This window comes from Dendrobium catenatum, unplaced genomic scaffold (assembly GCF_001605985.2).
Source record: "Dendrobium catenatum unplaced genomic scaffold, ASM160598v2 fragScaff_scaffold_1381, whole genome shotgun sequence".
Taxonomy (NCBI): Eukaryota; Viridiplantae; Streptophyta; class Magnoliopsida; order Asparagales; family Orchidaceae; genus Dendrobium; species Dendrobium catenatum.
In genome coordinates, this window is record NW_021319843.1 from 1,019,403 (window position 1) to 1,040,067 (window position 20,665).

Consider the following 20,665-nt stretch of genomic DNA (forward strand, 5'->3'; position numbering starts at 1 on the left):
TATTTATTATTAAAACTATATCATAAAATATATGAAATCAAATTTAAACATCTCAGTGAATCTAATGGGCTATGAATTAAGCTCAAATTCCTTTGTGATATACCCAACAAAATAATCCTTCACCTTATGACGTCATGAAAAGGGGTTCACCATTTGTACTATAAACATAGTGCTTAACTCTATGAATGAACATGCTAAAATATATATTAGTGTACTAATGAGTCTAAGTAGAAACACTCCTATGAAATGGTAGTTGTCTACACTATAAGGGTGTTAACTCTCCAACAAAAGCAGTGCCAAATTCGAAAGTTTGACCACACAAGAAAGCTAAACTGAATTAAGTAAATAACATAATTCTCTATGATGCCCAAGGAATGATATTAGCATGAATGAAAATGTATTAATTGTTATACTAAATTCAAGAAATGCATCACGATTCCATAATTAAATTGTCATATTCCCTCCAAGACATACCGAGCTTATCCTTGAATGATTATTGTTGATGTTTCATATGTTTCTTGCTACATTTATGTCACATATGATACATCTTCAACTAGTAAGTCAGCATAGGGTGGGGCAGGCATGAATTAGGGAAGATGTTCCCTGGGACCGACAGCCAGTGAAGACTATTAAGCTAAGGAACCAATAAGTATAGTAGATTGTTAGGTGCCAGACCAACAGGAGGAATAGCTAGTCAAATACCTGAGGCTTAATTTTTAAGAGTTCATATTTTCAATCAAGCCTTCATTAATAAAAGGTTATAAGTTAAATATCTATATTTCTTCTTTAAACATTAAAATTTTCATTCGATGTCTTTTAATTATCAACATTGTTAGAAAATGAAAGTTGCAAGAGCGTCAACCTTGGCGCACTATCTTTCAGGGGTGACACTCCCTCAAAGCCAAGCTACTAGAGGGCGTCAGTTTATGCTAAAGACTGGGCAAAATATGTGATCTGCCACTAATCCTAGGACATGTGATGTTTTCGAAGTCAATCAAGGCCAATCAAGCTCCTCTAGCCAGGTGGCCTCAACTGGTGGAGTCCAAGAGATAATGTGACATAATTGGTGTCAAATTAAAGGTATTAAGTGTAATCTATCTAATTGGGAGAGTATTGGTAGAATTAGTAAGCATTGATTGATCTTACTATGTGCATGGTATTAACATGTGATGTTTCGAAGATTGTGATAAGTGGTAATGAGAACAATATTATGATGAAAGTGACATCACCACATCAGGAGGCATCACATTCTACCAAGTTGACAACTTTTAGGGATGTCAAGAGCCATATGGACCGCTATCTAGAGTCAATGTCAACAAAGCCATCAATTACAACGATGGCGCAACCTAGGGGTGTCAATATTTGATATGACCCGAAAATCCGACCCAAAAATTCCGAGTTAGGGTCAACCTAAATCCGAAACGGGTCGGATTCGGGTTCAACAATTCGACCCGTTTCAAAAATCGGGTTGATTTCGAGTTGACCCTTTGACCTGAAAACCAATTTTTTACCCGACAACCGGAGATTGACCCGTTTTTTACCCGAAAAGAGGAGATTGGCCCATTTTTTAACTCGAAAACTAACAATTTTTTGTTGGCACCGTGTCATTCGGGCCGTGTCAGGTTGACCCGGACTCGAAGCGGGTCGGGTTTAGGTCCGACAAACGGGTTGAGTTCGAGTTGACCCGAATAGTGTCGGGTCAGTTTTGGGTTCGACCCGAACCTGACCAGTGACTCGAAATTGACACCCCTAGCGCAACCTATCATTGGCTCAACGGTGCTTCGGTCATGAGTTTTACATCTTTGATGTAAGAAGCAAGGGCATTGGCAACCGTAAGCACAATAAAGATAGACCTGTCAATTTCGGGTCACGGGTCGGGTTCGGGTCGAACCCGGATTGACCCGGTAATATTCGGGTTCGGGTAAACCCGACCTGTTTTTGTAAACGGATCGATTATCCGAACCCGAACCCGACCTGCTTTGGGTTCGGGTAAACCCGACCCGACCCGCGGACTTGGAAGTGGACCGACGGCGGCTGCAGCGGAAGAAAATTCCGGGTCGGGTTCGGGTCGGGTCAAATATTGACAGGTCTAAATAAAGATAAATGAACAAGCATTGGAGCTATGGGTGTAATTGAGTCAAGTTGGCTCATGTGCCGGTTCAAGCTTAGATTGAAAAATAGTTCATGAGTCAAGCTCGATTAAGCTAACGAGACAAATTTGAGCTAAGATTGATTTAATTCGTTAACTCGCGAGCCGGCTCATTTAAAAATTATATCTTATTTTCATATATTAATGTAAAATATACTTAAAATATATTTAAATTTAGGAGTTCAAGTGAAAGGTGATTAAAAATACTTAAAAATTATATCGCTTCCTAATATTAAATAATTATTTATTATTTATCTTCTAATTTCTCATTTTTTATCATTTAAATATAATAATTGCTGAAATCGTAAGCACTTTCAATTTTTCATAATAAATAAGTCAACTAATGAGCTAACTTGAACTCGTAGAATTAAACGCGAGCTTAAGATTGAACTCAATTAATTAATTAAGCTCAAGTTTAAGTCAATGGTAACTCTAGCTTGACTCGACTCATTTACACCCCTATTTAGAGTTATTCAAAAGTACTATTTACAAAATTTCTTGGACGAATATTCAACTCAAACTCATAACATCAAATGTCTATTTAATCCAAAAAATTATCAATAAGATACTCACACATATCAAACCAAACACAAGAGACTAAACATGAAAACCTATGGCAATATGCTATATTTCTCTAAACAAATAAGAAGTGGATATTCTATGCAAATCATGAAATTTTGGAAAAACATCTCTTTTCTTTTAACCCCAAAAGATAATTTTTCTCTAAATCTTACCCGTATTTAGGGAGGCCATGAATCCATAAGCATTGACTCAAAGTATTTCAAATTACATGAAAGATTGTGTTCAGCTATTCTCATCTTATATTTCCTTACCTAGAAACCTTAAGATTAAAATGCTGATGGACCTGTATCACCTATTGCTAGAATGGGAACCATTAGAATTAAATCTGGGCTCTATCTAAATTCTATTTTAAATGTACCAAACCACACTTGAAATCTCTAATCAGTAAGAAACATCAAAATAGTGCAATTGTAATTTTGTTTTCTCATCTAAATATTTGTGAATTTCAAGACCAAAGATCAGAGAAGAACATTGGTAGTCCTAAAAAGATTGGAAGTTTATACTAATTTGATGAGGATTTCAAAGATAATAAACCCACTATCATTATCAATAGAGAATTTTCTTCATTTGCCAAGTAAGATCAAATTATTTTATAGCAATATTAGTTAGGTGACTTAGGTCATCCAAATTCTTTGAATCTTAACTTCTTTTCTTCTTGTTTGAAAATAAAGCTGCCTTTTGATGTGAAATTTATAAACTCACCAATCACGTAAGAGTATCTTTAAGATATCATCATGCATAAGATATCTCGATCCTCAAGCCTATTTTACAAATTGATGGTGAAATAGATAAGGACATTTTTAGTATAATTCAAGTTGGATGGTTGAAGTAGAGGAATGTGATAGGACTCAAGTATTTCCTATCAATCTTCTGAAAACAACGAGAATTCTTCACAAAAATCCGCACAAAACCACAAAAACAGTAGATAATTTGTATTACTTGATGAAAGGGAAACGAAAAATAGCAAGATACAGTTGATCCTCTATTCGAGATGAGGATTTATCTCTCCCAAATCTCTAGACGCCGCTAGAGCCCAAAAGAAAACCTAAATATAAGAGATCTCAAATTTCAGCCAAATTCGAGATGCCTTAACCCTAGGAAATCAAGATATTTAAAGCATACAATTCAAAGGGAAATCTCTAAACAGCCCTTACATTCAAATTTCCCTCTTAACTCCCCAAAAAAAACTTCCTAAACCACTATTTCCAACCTGGCGGTTTGCACGATGCATGCAGGAGGCGGAGAGTTCCGCGCCTTTTCGCATGGGCCGATCCATATGCGATCGACTGGACCAGCCTAACAGAATGCATCGGGCCTATTGTGTTATAGAAAAGTGCCCTTGAAACTTAATAGAAAAATTTATAATATGATGGTGAGACCTACAATGCTTTATAGCGCAAAATGTTGGCCATTAAAAGAGAAGCATAAAAATAAGTTAAGGGGATGCATAAAAGAGGATGCTCAAGTGGCTGAGTGGCTTTAAAATTAGAAATTGAAAGTGAAGCGAGTATATCCGTGAATAGGTTGGAGTAGCTCCAATAGCAGATAAGATTAGAGAGAATTATCTTAGATGGTTTGATCACATAAAACATCGGCCTTCTGATGATCTTGTTAGTAGAGTTGATGTTTTAGATCTGAGCTATGTTATAGTAGAGGTAGACCTGAAAAGACTTGACTAGAAAGTATTTAAAATGATATCTTTTATTAGATTTAAATGAGAATTTGACTCTTAATAGAAAAAAAAGGTGAAAATGGATTCATGTAGCCAACCCCATGTAGTGGGATAAAAGCTTGTTGTTGTTGTAGTACCATACCTGTGTTGGTTGTACTTCATGAAAGATAAATTAGATGCAAAAAATATATTCAAAAACCCTAGACATCCAAATCCTTCATTTAGTTGGGAAGGCTGCACGAGCGGTGAAACTACATATAATTAAAAAACATGAGAAACTAGGCAAGCTACAGTCAAAAGGTTTGATAAATTGAAAGGGGTGTAATTTGCATTAATTTTATCAGCGTGTTCTTTTTTTTTTTTCAGCAGAATGATTCAACAAATGTGTGGTTTACAATATATACCATACAGTCAAAAGCATTAACATAAGTCAGAACTTGAAATACATCAATATCAAATTGTTGACACACTGATTCATAGCAAGCCAAAAAAAACAACCTTGCGGTAGATTGCTAGGGTCCACAATTGATTAAATAAACACAGAATGGGAAACTCCACAGCTGTAGACTTTCATGAATTACCTGATAACAACCAATAACAAGCAATCTTGGAAAGGTAGGATGGAATACACAAGAATGGAACTTATTTCCACTGCAGCTCAGCTCATGAGCACATTCTACCTCACTTCCTGAGCCAAGTGACCATACCCTGACGGAGTCTTCACTTACAGAAGCCAGATACTCACCAGTAGGATCCCAGCAAACAGAATCAACATGCATTGTATGTCCCTAGAGTACAGAAAGATGATAATAAAATTACATCCAAGTATTTATTAAAGGAAATAGGAGTTTGTTTAAATAAAAAGCAGAAAAAAAAAACTAAAATTTACAGGTGACAGCCCAAATAATAGAGAATTTTTAAATAGTGAGACAAACATTTTAATAATGACCATCAAACAGGATCAGATGAAACAAGCTCCGGAAAAAGAAAAGCTTTTTAATCGTCAAAGGAACTATTTATTGACAACTTGAACAACTTAGAATGATGTTTGTCCTGCATATCATACGGAAGATCGGGTTATTGACAAAAGACTTGAGAAAGCTGTCGTCTCCACATGCAGAAAATGTTCATAAATTTTACCACTCTCAGAAATACCAAAGGGGAAAACTGAATAAAAATTGGTGAACATTCAGCTCATTAATGTTCAAGATCAAGCTGGTAGGAAGGACATCAGTAACAGGAGACCAGTACCAGAGAACTTCAAAGATCCATAAAAAAAAAAAAGAAAGGTCCACTTGCTCGGATTTGCTGATTATTTCAATGGAAGTTCCAAATGATATGACATTTATTGCAACTACTGTGAAGGTCATCAAATATTTCCTTTGTAAAGGAAAATCTATAATCATCTGCCTTCGTCTGATGATTACCAAAAAAAATTACAACTCATTAAATAAGTCAGGCAGGAACATAAAAAGCCCAAATTTGAGAGGTATAGAAGCAAATGCAGGGCCATAAAGAGAATGAACACAGACGAATTCATAAGCAAAACCAGGAGAGTAACTGAAATCCTTGTGATAATCATAGCCATCTAAGGGGGACTAACTAAAATGCTAGAACAATCAATATCTTTAAGTGAAATAAAGAGACCAGTACAAGATAAAATTATAAATTCAAAGTTTCATCTGAAGGGGAAGGTTTCCTTGAGTGGATGTCGCATTCGAAGTGCTGCTGTATTGCTCGATAAGGTTCAATGTTGTTAGTAAAAAAAATGGCATTTATCAGGCTGATAGTTAAATTGATGTGAAACAATCTCATGCGAAAGTGATTTGCTTAAAGAAATTTGCACGTTTCGATTTAGAGGCAATAATAAGCAAGATCTTATGCGGAATTGAACGATAAGTTAAATATTAAAGTGATAAAATAGCTTAGGTCTAAACACATGCGAGAGGTTGAGATCATTAAATATTCAACTAAATCTTACTTTGCATACATGAGTGGTTTCAACGAGAAATTCCAATACTAACAATAAGATTAGTTGTTATAAGAAGATCCCTCACACAACTCTCCCTATTACTAGGTTCTAGCGACGAATAATTGACATGACCTTCATGAATCTATTAATAACCATAAACGAAAAGTAAACTATGAAGATAAGAGCGTTAGGGAAAGAGTTTCACCCAAGGGATGAAGTAATACAACGTTCCGGTGGTGCTTCGTTGGTTGGATCGGAAGTAGGTGGTGCTTGACAGCTTCTTGGATGACTTGGAGAGCCACAATCCTTGCTGGAGTCTTTGGACAGCAAGCAGGTGGCCTGGAGCAGATTTCGGACAGCAATTTTGGTTCTCAAGGATGCAGGACAGCAGTTTTCTGGACTACAAAATTCTGGACAGCAACTGGACGTAACTGGACAGCCACCTATAAGGCCTTGGAAGACCTTGGATAGCTGCTGTGGGACATCTGGAGCTTCTGGACAGCAAATAGCTATGTTCCAGGATGCAGGGCAGCAAGTTGTTTGGCTGGAGATCCCTAGATGCTGTGCAGGATTCAGCAAAATTTCGAGACAGCAACGTGACTCTGTCCAGAAATCTTGGCAGCCCGTTTGGGAGATGAAATTCAGCCAGTTCCTCCTATTGGGTGCACGTGAACATGAAAAGGGAGGGTGGAAAGTTGTGGGGAAAGCAATGGAGAGAACCTGGAGTCAATTCCCTTTGATTTCGGTTCAGGTTTGGGTGGCATTTAGTTGAGGAGCATAGGGGGGAAATCTGAAATTAATTTCAGATTTAGGGAGTAATTTGGAGCAATTGATTTAGAGATTTGAATTTGAAATTTGTGGAGTTTAGGAGGGAAAGTGGGGAGGGGATTGAATTAATTAGATCCTTAATTTGTGGGATCTAATTAATTAAATGGGGGATATGGGTGGCCGGCCATGGAGAGAGGAAGGGAGAGGAGTTGGGTATTAATGAGGTGGGCCCAAGTAATTAAGAGGATTGAATAGTTAAATCTGAAATTAATTTCAGATTTAAACTATTTGGAGGTTTCTCTTAATTTAAGGATGATAATTTAAAAATAGTTTAAAATTCAAATTTGAATTTGAACTTAATTCTATTCCTAAATTAGGGGAGCCAAATTAGGAAAGCAATTATGGGAAATTAAAGGGGAGGGAGATGGGGGAGGCCGGTGGGTTGGGATCTAGTGGATGAGGGCTCGTGAGGAGAGGTGGCCGGCGGTGGAGATGGGGACAGGCCGTGGTGGAGATGGTGGTTTTGGGAGGGGCGGCCGGCGGCTATTAGGCCAAGGCAGCCGGCGGCTATTAGGCCAAGGCAGCCGGCAGGTTGGGGGAAACAGGGGCTTGAGGTGGAGGAATATGGGAGAGAATTTGGGTGGTGGGAATGGCCGGTGGTGGAAACTATGGACGTAGATGGGTGGAGGGGGAATTCTATGCAAGAAGAAAAGAAAAGAAAGAAAGATAAGAGAGCCGCGAACCTTGGAATCCACCAAGATTGACGGGTATTGCTTTTGCCCTCACCTTGGGCTCTCCATAGAACTCACACAAAGATCTAGGAGAAGTGAACTCACCAAGAGATCAAGAAAATATGAACTCACAAAGATAACACAAAAGAGGAATTTCATTTTCAATCATCATCCTTTCCAAAAGGAAGGGGAAGGCTTAAATAGCCAAATACATGAAGGAAAAAGTAAAAGACATAATTGCCCCTAGGGCCACATAAGACAAAACCCTCAAGTGAGGGTAGAAAAGGAAAAGTACAAATAACAAATAAAATACATCAAGATAAGTAAACACTATCGTAGCCGTTGATCTTCGATGTCCTCATCATAAATGCCAGCATCGTGACACAGCTTCACAACCTGCTTAAGACAAAAAAGCTTGCAAAAGCAATACAGTACATATGCTTGCAGAAAACTCCTAAGCGTACGAGTACTTAATACCAGTACCAGCCCAGTTAAAGAGAATTATATATGCATTAGCAATCTGTTGAATTAACTACTACTGAAAAAGGAAAACAATTTAAGGATTCAACTATTCAGGACAAGATGTATAATTCAATAGAGCTAAGTAAAAGGAGACTGATAGAGGTAAAAATAAAGTATATTTAAAACCAGAAGCATCCATTCACAGGAATGTAGGGCCACCAAACCTACCTGTAATGAATGCCGGCAAGCCTGTGTCTCTACATCAAATATGGAAACTTTATTCTCACTGGCTGCTGCAAGATATCTACCCAAATGAGGCTGAAACCGCATTTGAGTGGTGCCACCCTGCAGACAAAATAAAAAATAGCAAGAAATATAAGTTACAGGAGTTACATAGGAATAAAATAAATGCATAAGCATGGCCCTTATACACTTTGCTGCTTACAAGCATATACATGCATGTAATCACCATGGCATTTATGCACTCCACAATCCTTTTTGGTATAGATGGTGAAGCAATATAACGTTTAGGTTTCCTCAAGTAACTAGAAAAATTCAATGTATATAGATCACAAAAAATATTCCGATTCGAATATTATAGACCAATAATTATGAAAAAAATTTGCTTCTTTTCTAACATGCAAATCAGTAAACACGAGAATTAGAACTCAGATGATAATGCAATGATTGAATAACTTCAAACAAATCAATGAGAAATTTGAGCAATGTAAATAAACAAGCAATTGCAATCCATTCAACACAATTAACATATCAATTGTGTTATATTTGAACAAAATAAAAAACATCAGCAAGTTAATAACAAGATATTTAGAATAAATTAGATAAAAGAAAACATTCATCAAAATTAAAAAAATCAAGCCCAACATTAAGAAAATAACTTGGCCTAGAATTATGTAGTTGCATTGGCGTCGCACTAGAAGGAATCAGGCGGACATCTTGTACATACATTATTAAAAACATGAGAATAAGATTTTCTTCAATCAAAGTTTTTCAATTACATGTTTCAAATCATCTATTTGTAGATGTCATATTCTTGGGTCAGTACATATAGTTCATAGAAGATCAACCCAGTTTAATATCAAATAACCATCTGATGGGGACATCAGATCATGGAAGGTTTATGAGATGCGTGGCCGCCGATCTATGGCCACGATTGAGTCATTGTATTTTTTTTATTTATTTCATGTATTTTTTTTTTATTTATGATGTCATATCGTATTTGTTTTATTTAGTTTCCCGTTGTATCCTCTTATTAAGGGATGTCGTATGTAAGCCCTGAGGGCGTTGTCGTCTTTTCAATTTTTTGAGTCTTATGTAAGAAGCTATTTATAGCTCCTATATTTCTCTTTGCAAGTTAATGAAGAATTATCAAAAAAAATTCTGCACTTGTTTTCTTGTGAGAGCTTGAGAGTCATGGAGAAAGATCCCAAGGAGATGGAGGAATTGTGCATCACCCACCAACCTAGATAAGTCGGGTTCGTGGTTCTACTTCTTATCTCTTCCTCTTCCTCCTCCAATCTCCACCGCCGGCATTACTCATTTCCTGAACCCTTAAGCCGTTTGGCATTTAAAACTTCCCCTCCACCCGACGCCGATACCTAACCCGCTGCCCCATCCATGGCCAACCCCCACTGCCAGCCTCTCCTTGGCCCCTCCCTCCTTCCCCAACTTGCTATCAATTCTTTCCTAAATTAGATTTCACAAATTTGACAGCTCTTATTTGAATAAATTCAAATCAATTTGAATTTCAAATAGTTACTTAAATTATAAATCTTATTTTAGGAAACCTATTAAATCAATTCTTATTTAAATTTTAAATTAAGAGAGGATGAGATATTTCTTTCCAATCTTGATTTATTGATTAAGCAAGCATTAATTACCACATTAAATCACTTCCTCCCTCTATAAGCCGCCGGCCCCCCTCCTAGGATTTGAATTAAATTAGTTTCCTAATGCTACCTCCGTTTCCTGGAAACAATTCAAAGTCTTTCTCTGAACCAATTCTCCAAGAATCCACGTCAATTTCTATCCACAAATTTCAGCCTCCCGAATTGGAAATAATTCCAAAACCTGGCCACAATCCAGCCGCCCCCTCCCTAGCCATTTTGCTGGGTCTTATCTCTCCAAAACCCTCCTAAAGCTGACCCAATTCATAATTTTCCTGCTCTCCAAGTTACTACCAGAGTTTCCTGCACCTACCACTTGGTTTGCCTTCAACTTGAAAGCTTCCAAAGGCTGCATTAAGAGAGCAGTTTGTTGTCTAGTTCCCACCGGCTCCCTGTCACAATAGTATCCCCGGCAAAGCTTGTCCTTGCCATCCAGCACTTCCCAAAGTCAAAACAGCGACTTCTCGCATGGATGGCTAACCCGGAGACGGATTACAGCATTGCCTACGACGAACACGGATTCGTGCACATTCTCCATTCAACCTTTTTCGACGTCAACCCGAGGATCGACCATACGATGGAGGATTACATAGAATGTATTTTGGACACCCTAGTTGAAGCCAATGTTTAAAATTGCGCAATTGGGTATTGAGGCATTTTTTGTTCGTGAGGTGAGGCATAAGCCTCAAGGCGTTTTGAGGCGTAAGCCTCAAAATCTAAAAATAGCGTAAAGTCAAAAGTTATTTTTTATATAATATTCAAATAATATGTTAAAGAATGACATATTAACTTTCTATTGAATTATGAAGTAAGAAATTACATACATGAGAAATAAAAAATTGTATAAGTTGTAAAGTGTTAAATGAAAAATGATATAAAAATAGAGTTGAAATCCAAATATTACATGAACAAAACAATATAAAATATATGAACGGCATAAAAGTATCCTATAACATCAAGTTCAACTCTAACTTTTTTCTTTCTTAGTTTCCTACTCATCTACGTTGAATTACTATAGAAAGCTGAAATAATTGACAACAACTTAGAAATCATTTGTATTATCGTTACAAAGAGGATTTTTATTTGAGTTACTATCATAACAAATTGGTTTCTTCCCGGTCTCATCCTGTAGGGTCCAATACTCTCAATCTTTTCTTCTTTATCTATTTCAGTCATATTCATTTTTCATAAATGTTTATCACTAACATAAATATAATACTCTAAAATTTTAAGAGGAGATGGTGGTGGCATGCGGCTTTTTAATGATCTCTTGCGGCGGCTACGATGGTGGTGGCTATGGTGAAGGCAGTGGGTTGGAGGTCGAGGTAATTGAGAGGAAGTTGTTGAGGCTTGGGGGTGCAAGAAGGCATGATTTTTTGGGGGCTTTTGTATAAAATTTAGGTAATTTTTAAATTTAAAAAATTCATAAATATAGTGAGGCGTACGCCTCATGCCATCGAGGCGAGGTGCACCTTAAGGCGGACCTCATGCCAGCAAGGCGAGGCGCGCCTCATCCAAGCTGAGGCGTAAGCCTCATAGAAAAGCTAGAGGCGTAAGCCTCGAGGCGTTTTTTACTGGAATTGCGCTAAGGCAGGCTCAAGGCGAGCCTCATATTGCGCAATTTTAAACAATGGTTGAAGCTATTGAAGAACAACTTGAGATCGTCGAGTGGAGGATCGCACCCGGCCCTTGACAAAGGTTTTCTAGTTTTCTTTTTCTCGTATCTCTCAAGTCTAATTCTTTCTTGTGACTTGATTGCAGTCATGAAGGTCGCATTCGCCTGAATTTGCCGAGCTTAGTAAACGTAGGGAATTGAGTGCACTTCTTTGCTTTTTACATCTTATTGGTAGATTAGGGATTTCGTTGAAAGCTACTATTTTGCATAATATTGTTTTTCCTTCAATATTTTGATGGCTCAAATCTCTTGGTATGTAACTTGGCCTAAGCGGAAGTAACCACTCATATGTTTTGATTCATCATTTTATTTGCAAATAAGTTCCTTTGTTATTTCTCTAATCAAGGATTTGTGAAATTTCTTAATAAAATCATTTGCAAGCATCGTAGTTCTACATCACCATCAAACTCAAACATGATTTCATCCTAAATTTAATTCCAGAACGAGCCTGAAATTTTAAAAAATGAAAGTGCAACCGGAAAAGGTCAACAAGTAGTTAAATTGCAGCGTGAAATAGAAACTACACAAATAATTGTGGTGCATAGAAATCATATCAAACAACTTTTTTTCATTTCATTCTTGTAGATTGTTAAAGTATCAAACGGTAGGAATCAACAGTCCTACGTCAAATAGAGCCACTAAATAAAAGCGTGTTTTAAGCCGTTTTATAAAAAAGCAAAATCGATATAGAAAGTGGGGAATGGACAACACCTAGTCAGTAGTCACTAGGAATATATGCTCCTAAAGCCTCTAAATGATGCTGAGATGCCTAGGACAACAAGCTACATCAATGTACTAAGTTGTCTAAGTGTTGTGGGGGTTTACTAGGGTGTGGACAGCAACTACACACTTGTTTAGAGTCACCTTAAGGCTAGCAATGGGTCAATTGGGAAAGTTGTAATGACAAAGACAGCACTTAGATGATGCAATATGCTTGCTTAATATGATAAAAAACATGCAGAATTTTACTGGACAGCAATGTAAAACAGAGAATTTATAACAAGTAGGCAATGGTACGCATGCAAACGAGTTTCACAATTGTTTAACTAGACTCCTAGGAACTTCTAGAACATGCAAGACATGCTACCATGCTCTGATACCAAAATGATGTGATGCAAGCTTGGAGTTACATAAGATTATAAAAAGAATTTACTAAAGTTTAACCTTTATAAAGTTATGCGTCAATTCCAAGTTAGTTACAAGAATTCTCAGTATTCCACTTGCTTAGGCAAATAGTTGTATGAAGATTAACCAAGACAATTTAATCTAATACAAAGGCAAAGTAATGTAAGAGCTTAACACACAAATCCAAAAGTTAATAAGGAGTTGTTCACCTTGAGGACCAACTCTCTTCCCTACGAATCTAGGTTGAGCGGAGGAAGATCATCCACGCTAGAAATGAGGTAGCCACTAGGACGGACGAGCCGAGGAACGTCGTTGTTGGGAAGGTAGTTGGAGGTGGCATGGGTGGATGACCGTTGATGGTCCACTCGTAGTCCGAGAATTGATCGTCGATGACGTCCACAAGGGTGGGGAGGATTCGGTTCAAGTAATCTTCAACGTTGTCGTCAAAACCAAACCCGACGTCGAAGAATGGTGATCGAACGATGTGGATGTCTCCGTAGACGTCGAACACGAATCCGCTATCAACTTCGGGATCCGTCATGCATCATTTGCCGGGAGATGGAGGAGCAAAGACGGGAGCAAGGAGAAAGGAGGGTGGATGTCGGTGGCCGGCGTGAAGTCTTGGGGGAATCGGCTAGGATGGGAGAGCAATAGGTGCTTGCAGGAAATCTGAAGTAATTTCAAATTCTAGACGTTTGGGGAAAGGATTTAAGTTGAAAATTCAAATCAAATCCAAGAGGGGAAGAGGGGCGGTAATGGAGGGGATTTGAGGCTGATTTAGTGGTGATTAGGAGTTAATTGGGAGAGAGAAAAGGCCCATTAATGGGGCCGGCCATAAGGTGAGGGGAGAGAGGTTTAAGAATTAAGAAAGTGGGGCCAAGGTTTAATAGCTAATTCGTAATCAAATCTGAAATTGTAATTTCAGATCTGATTATATTTTAAGTAACTTTCCAAATTAATAGGATATGAGAGGGAAAAGAATTTGAATTTCAAAATAGGCTTTAATCTCCTTAAATGTCTTTCCTAAATAGAGGAATATTAATTAGGAAATTAATTTAATCAAGGATATTTGAAATTCAAACGGAGTTGGATCAAGGGGGTAAGCCGGCGGCAAAATGGGAGGCTGGGGATCGGCAGGCTGGGGCTCACGGGTGGCTGCCAGCCGTGGGAGCTGGGGTCAGCAGAGGGGGCCGGCTGCTGGAGGGTGTAATTGGCCGGCGGCCAAAGGCCTGGGCGATCCAATGAGGCCGGCGGAAAGGAGAAATATAGTGAGGAAAAAAAAACAAAAAGCTTGGTGAAGGATAAAAATTTGGAGAAATCAAGGAATTGCTAACCTCACTTACTTCTTCCTCAAGATCTCACAAGGAGGTCGTAGGAATGTCGGAACTCGCACAGAGATCCACGAAACTCCCTTCTCAAGAACTCACGAAGAGAACTTAGGAAAATGTAGAACTCACAAAGAGATCGATAAGTAGAAATTTTCATTCAACAATAATCAATCCTCATACATGATAAGAGAGCCATATATATAGGCTTCCAAATGACAACTAACACAAAAGACTAGAATGCCCCTTGGGCTACAATAGCGACCAACTACCCATAAGGGCAAAAACGGAAAAACTGAAATAAAATGCTTAATACATAAAATGCTAATGCAGATAAGCATAAAAAATAAAGACTATCCATCATGCTATCGATCTCCTGTGAAGCCTCTGATAAATGCGTCGAAACCTCTTATCGATGTCCCCATCACTTATTGACTTGTCATTAAATTGATTTGAAGAGTTTTGCTAATTTTATGTGAGCCATGTTAATTAAGTTGTGGCTTATATCCATTTTAAGGTTCAATAAGAAGAATTAAATTGAGCTATCATTCTAAACTTTGATAAGAATATTATGAATTGAATCTCCACTCATCACAGATGCCAAACAGACCATGACTCATTACTTCAAGTATAAGAAGAATATAATGTAGACATAATTGTATTGAACTTAGAATGGCTATTAGAGTGGGTAGTATGTTCTTATGCTATGGACTAGATACCCAAGTTATGGGTCTCACAAACGAGCTATGAAGAGAAGGTAGGCCAATTGGTGCGTCTTATAACCTAATTCTATCGGCAATGACGTTTTGAAATGTGATGTAATGTATATTTTAATGCATGTATTAATGAGATGACTTAGTATGAATCTTACAACAATTGAGAGAGATCAAGATCAAACTCAAGTCATTATCCTCTTTGTCTGATAAATTGAGTCAAATATTAATATATTCGAGCTATGGACCTGGGTGTTTATAGTAATTTAGTTCTTAAAAGGGCATTTAGGTGATTTATTATCCTCAAGATGATTTTATAGTTTTCTTGGGTTATTCAATATTCTATTAAGACCCTAGGATTTGATTTGGGATCATTTGGATGCTATGGTGCATTTGATCACTTTTTAATGTATCAACAAATTTTTAGTAATGAATATACCATAAAAAAATTAATCTCTCTTTTGTATTATTTAAAAACATTTTTTATAAGATATCATTTCTGCTGTGGTGCATATGCCCCAATATATTTGTGAACTATTAGCATGACCATCATACATTGAAAAAAAAAATCATATATTTATTTACCATTCATAGACATGTACATTATTCATAAGTGATTTCTACCTCTGAAAATACCCTATGAGATATCATCGTAATTCTAATTAAGAGCAATTTTTTCATTTTGAATTCGTTTACATAAGTCGATTTTGCATTTAATGTAACTGCAATTTACCAACAAAGCTATTTTTGGCCAATTGTTGAAATTTGTCTATAAACAGGTGGTGCTTACACCTATGTGTTGCAGGTTTCACTGGGGCCAATTTTGACTTGCAAATTTTATTAATCCTATTTGTATAAACCTTAAATGCCATGTGAAAGATGTTAACGCATGGTTTTAACTAGTCCAAGCTACTACCCTAATATTCATGCATGTTAAAACCAAGTTTCCCTCTCACAAGCCAACCCTATCTCATCCAGTTGATAAAGGATTTTTCTTATACTAAATAGGTCGCGAGTGAGGAATGGCCTGCAGAAGGAGAGGGATTAAAAAGTTTCCCTCTCACAAATGGTCATAAATAGCAGTTATATTCCACAAAAATAACAGATCGTTAATATTAAATCCATAGAAAATTTTAGTTCAAGATTTGTTAAATTGAAATATTTGTTATATTTGTACTTTTTGTTTAATTATTAACTAATTTATTTGTTAGTTTTATAATTGTCGGTATCATTTTGTAATTTAAGTTCCATTCATACGATTGTTTCGAGGGTTGTCAATTATTGACCCAACCCGATAACCCGACCAAAACAATCCAGGTTCGGATCTACCCGTTTAACAAACGAGTCTGGTTCGGGTTCCAATTTATAACTTGTTTAAAAAATCAAGTCGGGTCCAGGTCAACCCCCTAATTCCAAATTTGACCCATCCCCATCTGAACTAGCCAATCACCCCAACGCATCATCTTACCCCGGACTCGAGTCTCTCGCACCCCAAGCACCAGTAGCCTCACTCGTAGCACTCGCCCCAAACTTGCGCACAGAGCTCGCCCTGAACAAGCACACCCACGCTCGCACTTACGCCTGCGGTCTCGCTCGCAAAGTTCTGCACGCAGCCCGTGCTGGAAGCTTGTGTGTCGTGCTCTCGCACAGGCAAGTAACGGGTCTAAATTTCTGACCCATTTACAAAACTGGGTCAAGTACAGGTTAGCTGAATTGGGGATCGAGTCAATTTAGGGTTCGACCTGCCCGAATACCCATTTTGACACCCTAATTGTTTCATCCAAACCTATAAAACACGATTACACAATCCTTATGTTTTCTTCATACGTTTAGGCCCTAGCATGATTTTCCTAATAATACATGGACATTGGTGAAGGTGTTGAGGAGATATCACAATTGGATGACTCCTCTCCATGATTTTGGTGGCTCTTATCATGTTCAAAAAGTTGTGAATTATGCTTTGGAAGAGATGTCATGGTGTGAAGTGACTTGAGCCATAAGAAGGGCTCCAAGACGCAATGAAAGCTGCCACAGTGGGGAAAGGTGAAATTTATGCCATCATGTTTCAAGAGGGAGAGATGGAGCTCTGTGAGGGTACAGTTCTTACTGTAGCCATAAACGATGTCATCTTTTAGTTTTCATATGCTCAAGTTTAAGATTACCTTCCTTGCAGTATGAGGTAGAACATTCTCAAAGAGAGATCTAGAGATCAGGTATGTCGCATAGACAAAAGATTTTCAAAGACAGGGAAGATGTCTAAGCAAGGAGACAGATACACATGAGAGCAATACATAGATCAAGTGTTAGCTTGACATAGGAAATCAAATGCAATGAGAGCGGGAAAGAATTAGGGATGTCTATGACTTGGGTTGACAGGATTTTGGGACTGGAGCAAGGAGACACGAGTTAGAGAGGAAGCACAAAAGTGAGGCATGCATGGAGATAGAAAGCGAGCAGACCATTACATAGGTGTGGCAATAGCATTAGGAAATGAAAGAGGACATATGAATGTCCGATAAAGGGCAAAAGCGAAAGCTAGGGATGAAGTTAGAATGTAGGAGAAAGTGGACACGTTGGTGCGAAATTGGTAACCAAGCAAGCAAGGACATCGAAACCGTGCAAATCAAGAGTGAGAGTTGGTATTGTTAAAATAAAAAGAAGAGGTAACAAATGATTCTTGATTAGGAGAATATATCAAAAATTGTGTGACCATGGAGCGAGAGATATTGTAGGCATTTGTAATAGGAAATGCGCGATCATGCACGATCATGTAGCAGAATATGCACGAATCCGAGGGAAGCGAAGTCCTTGCATATATGCTAAGGATTCTTGATGATGTAGGCTTAGGATCTAATTTTGAGGCAAAAAAAAAAAAAAGACCATTCATATTTTTCAATATCATTGAAACAATATGCCACTAACTTTCCGTACATTTTCACAATCAAACTTTTGCATGCTTGAAGCTTCACCAATAAAGCATATAGATAAGTTCACATTTTTTGTAAATGTCAGTCCTAGGAACAGTTCAACTTATGCAAGTGTCAAAGCACCTTCAGAACAGAAAATAGCAAGAAACCATTTACAAGCTATAAACATAAGTCAACAAAGAAAGAGATTAATAATTCAAAGATTTCTAGCATTATTCAAAAACACTTCAAGAGATTTTTATTGTTAGACCTTAAATAATACAGTGCATTTCAGTTGGAGATCATAATACAATCAGTTTTATTAAGTTTGATCTATGATCATAAATTGATAAAGCATAAAGAAAGTATTTCCCCGTATTTTTCTTCAACTTTAAATTAATTCTAGATCAAATTTCAAGAGCCATAGAAAGAAGATGAAACAAAAAATATAAAGTTGACAGATCAATCAACTTGATATACCTTGAAAACGCGAGTATAGTTTCCATTATTGATACTCCAATAACGGATTTCCCCATCACCATCGCACGAGCATATAAGGTCATCTTTAGTCGGGTGGAAGTCCAAAGACATAACAGATGCGGAATGTCCAGTGAAAGTACGCAACGAATAGCCAGGCTGAAAAATCACAGCATGCAATTAACTTATCATCCAATATGCTGGATATTCTTTAAAAAGAAAAGGAAAAAGTCATAGTATAACACCATTAACCATAAATATTGTAGCACACCAAGAAAGATGCTAAGTAAAAATTTTATGAAATCTCTTTATGAATAAAAGTACATTCACTAAACTCACACAAAAATTCAAAGATTAAAAATCAATATGTTAGAAAACTGATAAGTCTGGTGGGATCAAACAATGAAATGAATATCTAACAGAACAAAGGCAAAAGCTAGCAAGCCATTAAAAAAGAATAATTGCTTATGAGGAAATGAACGCAACAAAAAAAAAACATTAATCAATGAACAAATAAAATAATAGCAAACAGGTCAAGCAAAATAAAAGACACAGTTTATATGGTTCAACTAAAATAGTTTCCTGATCCATGAGAGAAGACAGGAAATGATCACAATGCCGAACCACAAATCCAAGTATTCTCAATCTCACTGCAAAAGAAACTAAAAATCTTGCAAGCAAAACAAATAAGAAAATTTCCTAATATCTCCCAGAAATATAAGAACCATATAAAAAGATAATAATGCATGAATCTAAATCAACCAATATGAGCTATTCTCAAAGAATCAAGTTGTTTCAATTGTATGCAGTTGAGAACTTTCATAGTAAGAGAATCTACAATAAGAACAAATTTAATGCCGTTGAAGAAGTACATGGAAGAAATCTAGGGAAGTAGAAATCACAAGCCAACCTAATATTAGTTCTCATAAAAATGGATTAATTGAGGAACAACACCCACAAGCTTCTTGGCTGACTTGTTTGACATCATTTCTAAAGCTTTTAATAAATCTACTTTAGATTTTAAAACTAGTACTATTATAAGAAAATGAAGTAAATTTGAAAGAAATCCATTACCCCGACCTCCATCAGCAGCTACTACATTTTTAAGAGTTTTATAGCATATACTTCATGAATTGAGTACAACAACACAACATCAAGCCTTTATCCCAATATGTGAGATCAGCTACATGAATTCTTTTTCTCCATTATGAACTATTAAGAGTCAAATTCTCATTTAAATATAATAAAAAGGCCACTTCTAATAAATTCTAACCAAGTCTTTGAAGGTCGTCTACCTCTATCTTTCTTAACATACGTCATATATAATACATCTACTCTCCTAACCGGGTCATTGGAATGTTAACGCTTTATGTGACCAAACCACCTAAGGCAACTCTCTCTAATATTACCTACCAATTGAGCCACTCCAACCTTTCATGTATATACTCGTTTCGCATTTTATCTCTAAGAGTAAAGCCACACATTCACCTAGAGCATCCTCATCTCAACAACACTTAACTTAGTTTTATACTTCTCTTTTAATGGCCACTGCGTCATAAAGCATTACGGGTCACACCACCATCCTATAGAATTTTACATTAAGTTTGAAGGGTACTTTTCTATCACACAATAGGCCTGATGCATTCCTCCATTTCAACCATCCAACTTGAATTCTACTAATAATATCCACATCTATTTCAAAATCACTTTGAACAATAGACCCGATATATCTAAAATATGTACTCTTTTTAATGACTTAAGCGCCCAAAGTCGCATTCCCTCCGCTATCTTTTACCTCTAAAAATACACTTGATGTATTAGGTTCTAGATCCAATCAAATGAAAACCATTAGACTCTAAGATTGACAGCCATATATCAAGTTTCCTTCAACTCCCTCTCTAGACTTATGATGGACCGGCGGCTGAGCCGATGGGCCCCACTAGGTGGATGGCAGCATGCAAGAAGAGAGGGGGGGATCAAGGGGGAATAATTTCACCTATAATTACTTACCATAGAAAACCAAAATTGAGAGGGAATTAGGAAAGATTTATTTAGAGAAAGAGGACTGATTTGAATTCAGATTTGGGAGAAAATTAGCAAAGAATTATTAAAGGAAAGATGGCTAATTTGAATTAAAATTTGGGAAGTAAATAGGAAGACATATACTAGAGTTAATTCAGTTGTTTTATTTTCATTATGTG

General features: G+C 37.0%; 1 protein-coding gene across 2 annotated transcripts in view; it reads right to left on the reverse strand.

Moving 5' to 3' along the window:
* LOC110092274 (transcriptional corepressor LEUNIG) overlaps positions 1–20,665 on the reverse strand; it is a 91,579-nt gene that overhangs the window by 2,212 nt on the left and 68,702 nt on the right. For both annotated transcript variants that reach the window (XM_020816760.2, XM_020816759.2), the window contains 3 exons: positions 18,468–18,623; positions 8,565–8,681; positions 4,985–5,191 (listed from right to left, as the gene is read on the reverse strand). In XM_020816760.2, coding sequence (XP_020672419.1) covers positions 4,985–5,191; positions 8,565–8,681; positions 18,468–18,623 — 480 coding nt within the window. The remainder of the gene's footprint in view (positions 1–4,984; positions 5,192–8,564; positions 8,682–18,467; positions 18,624–20,665) is intronic.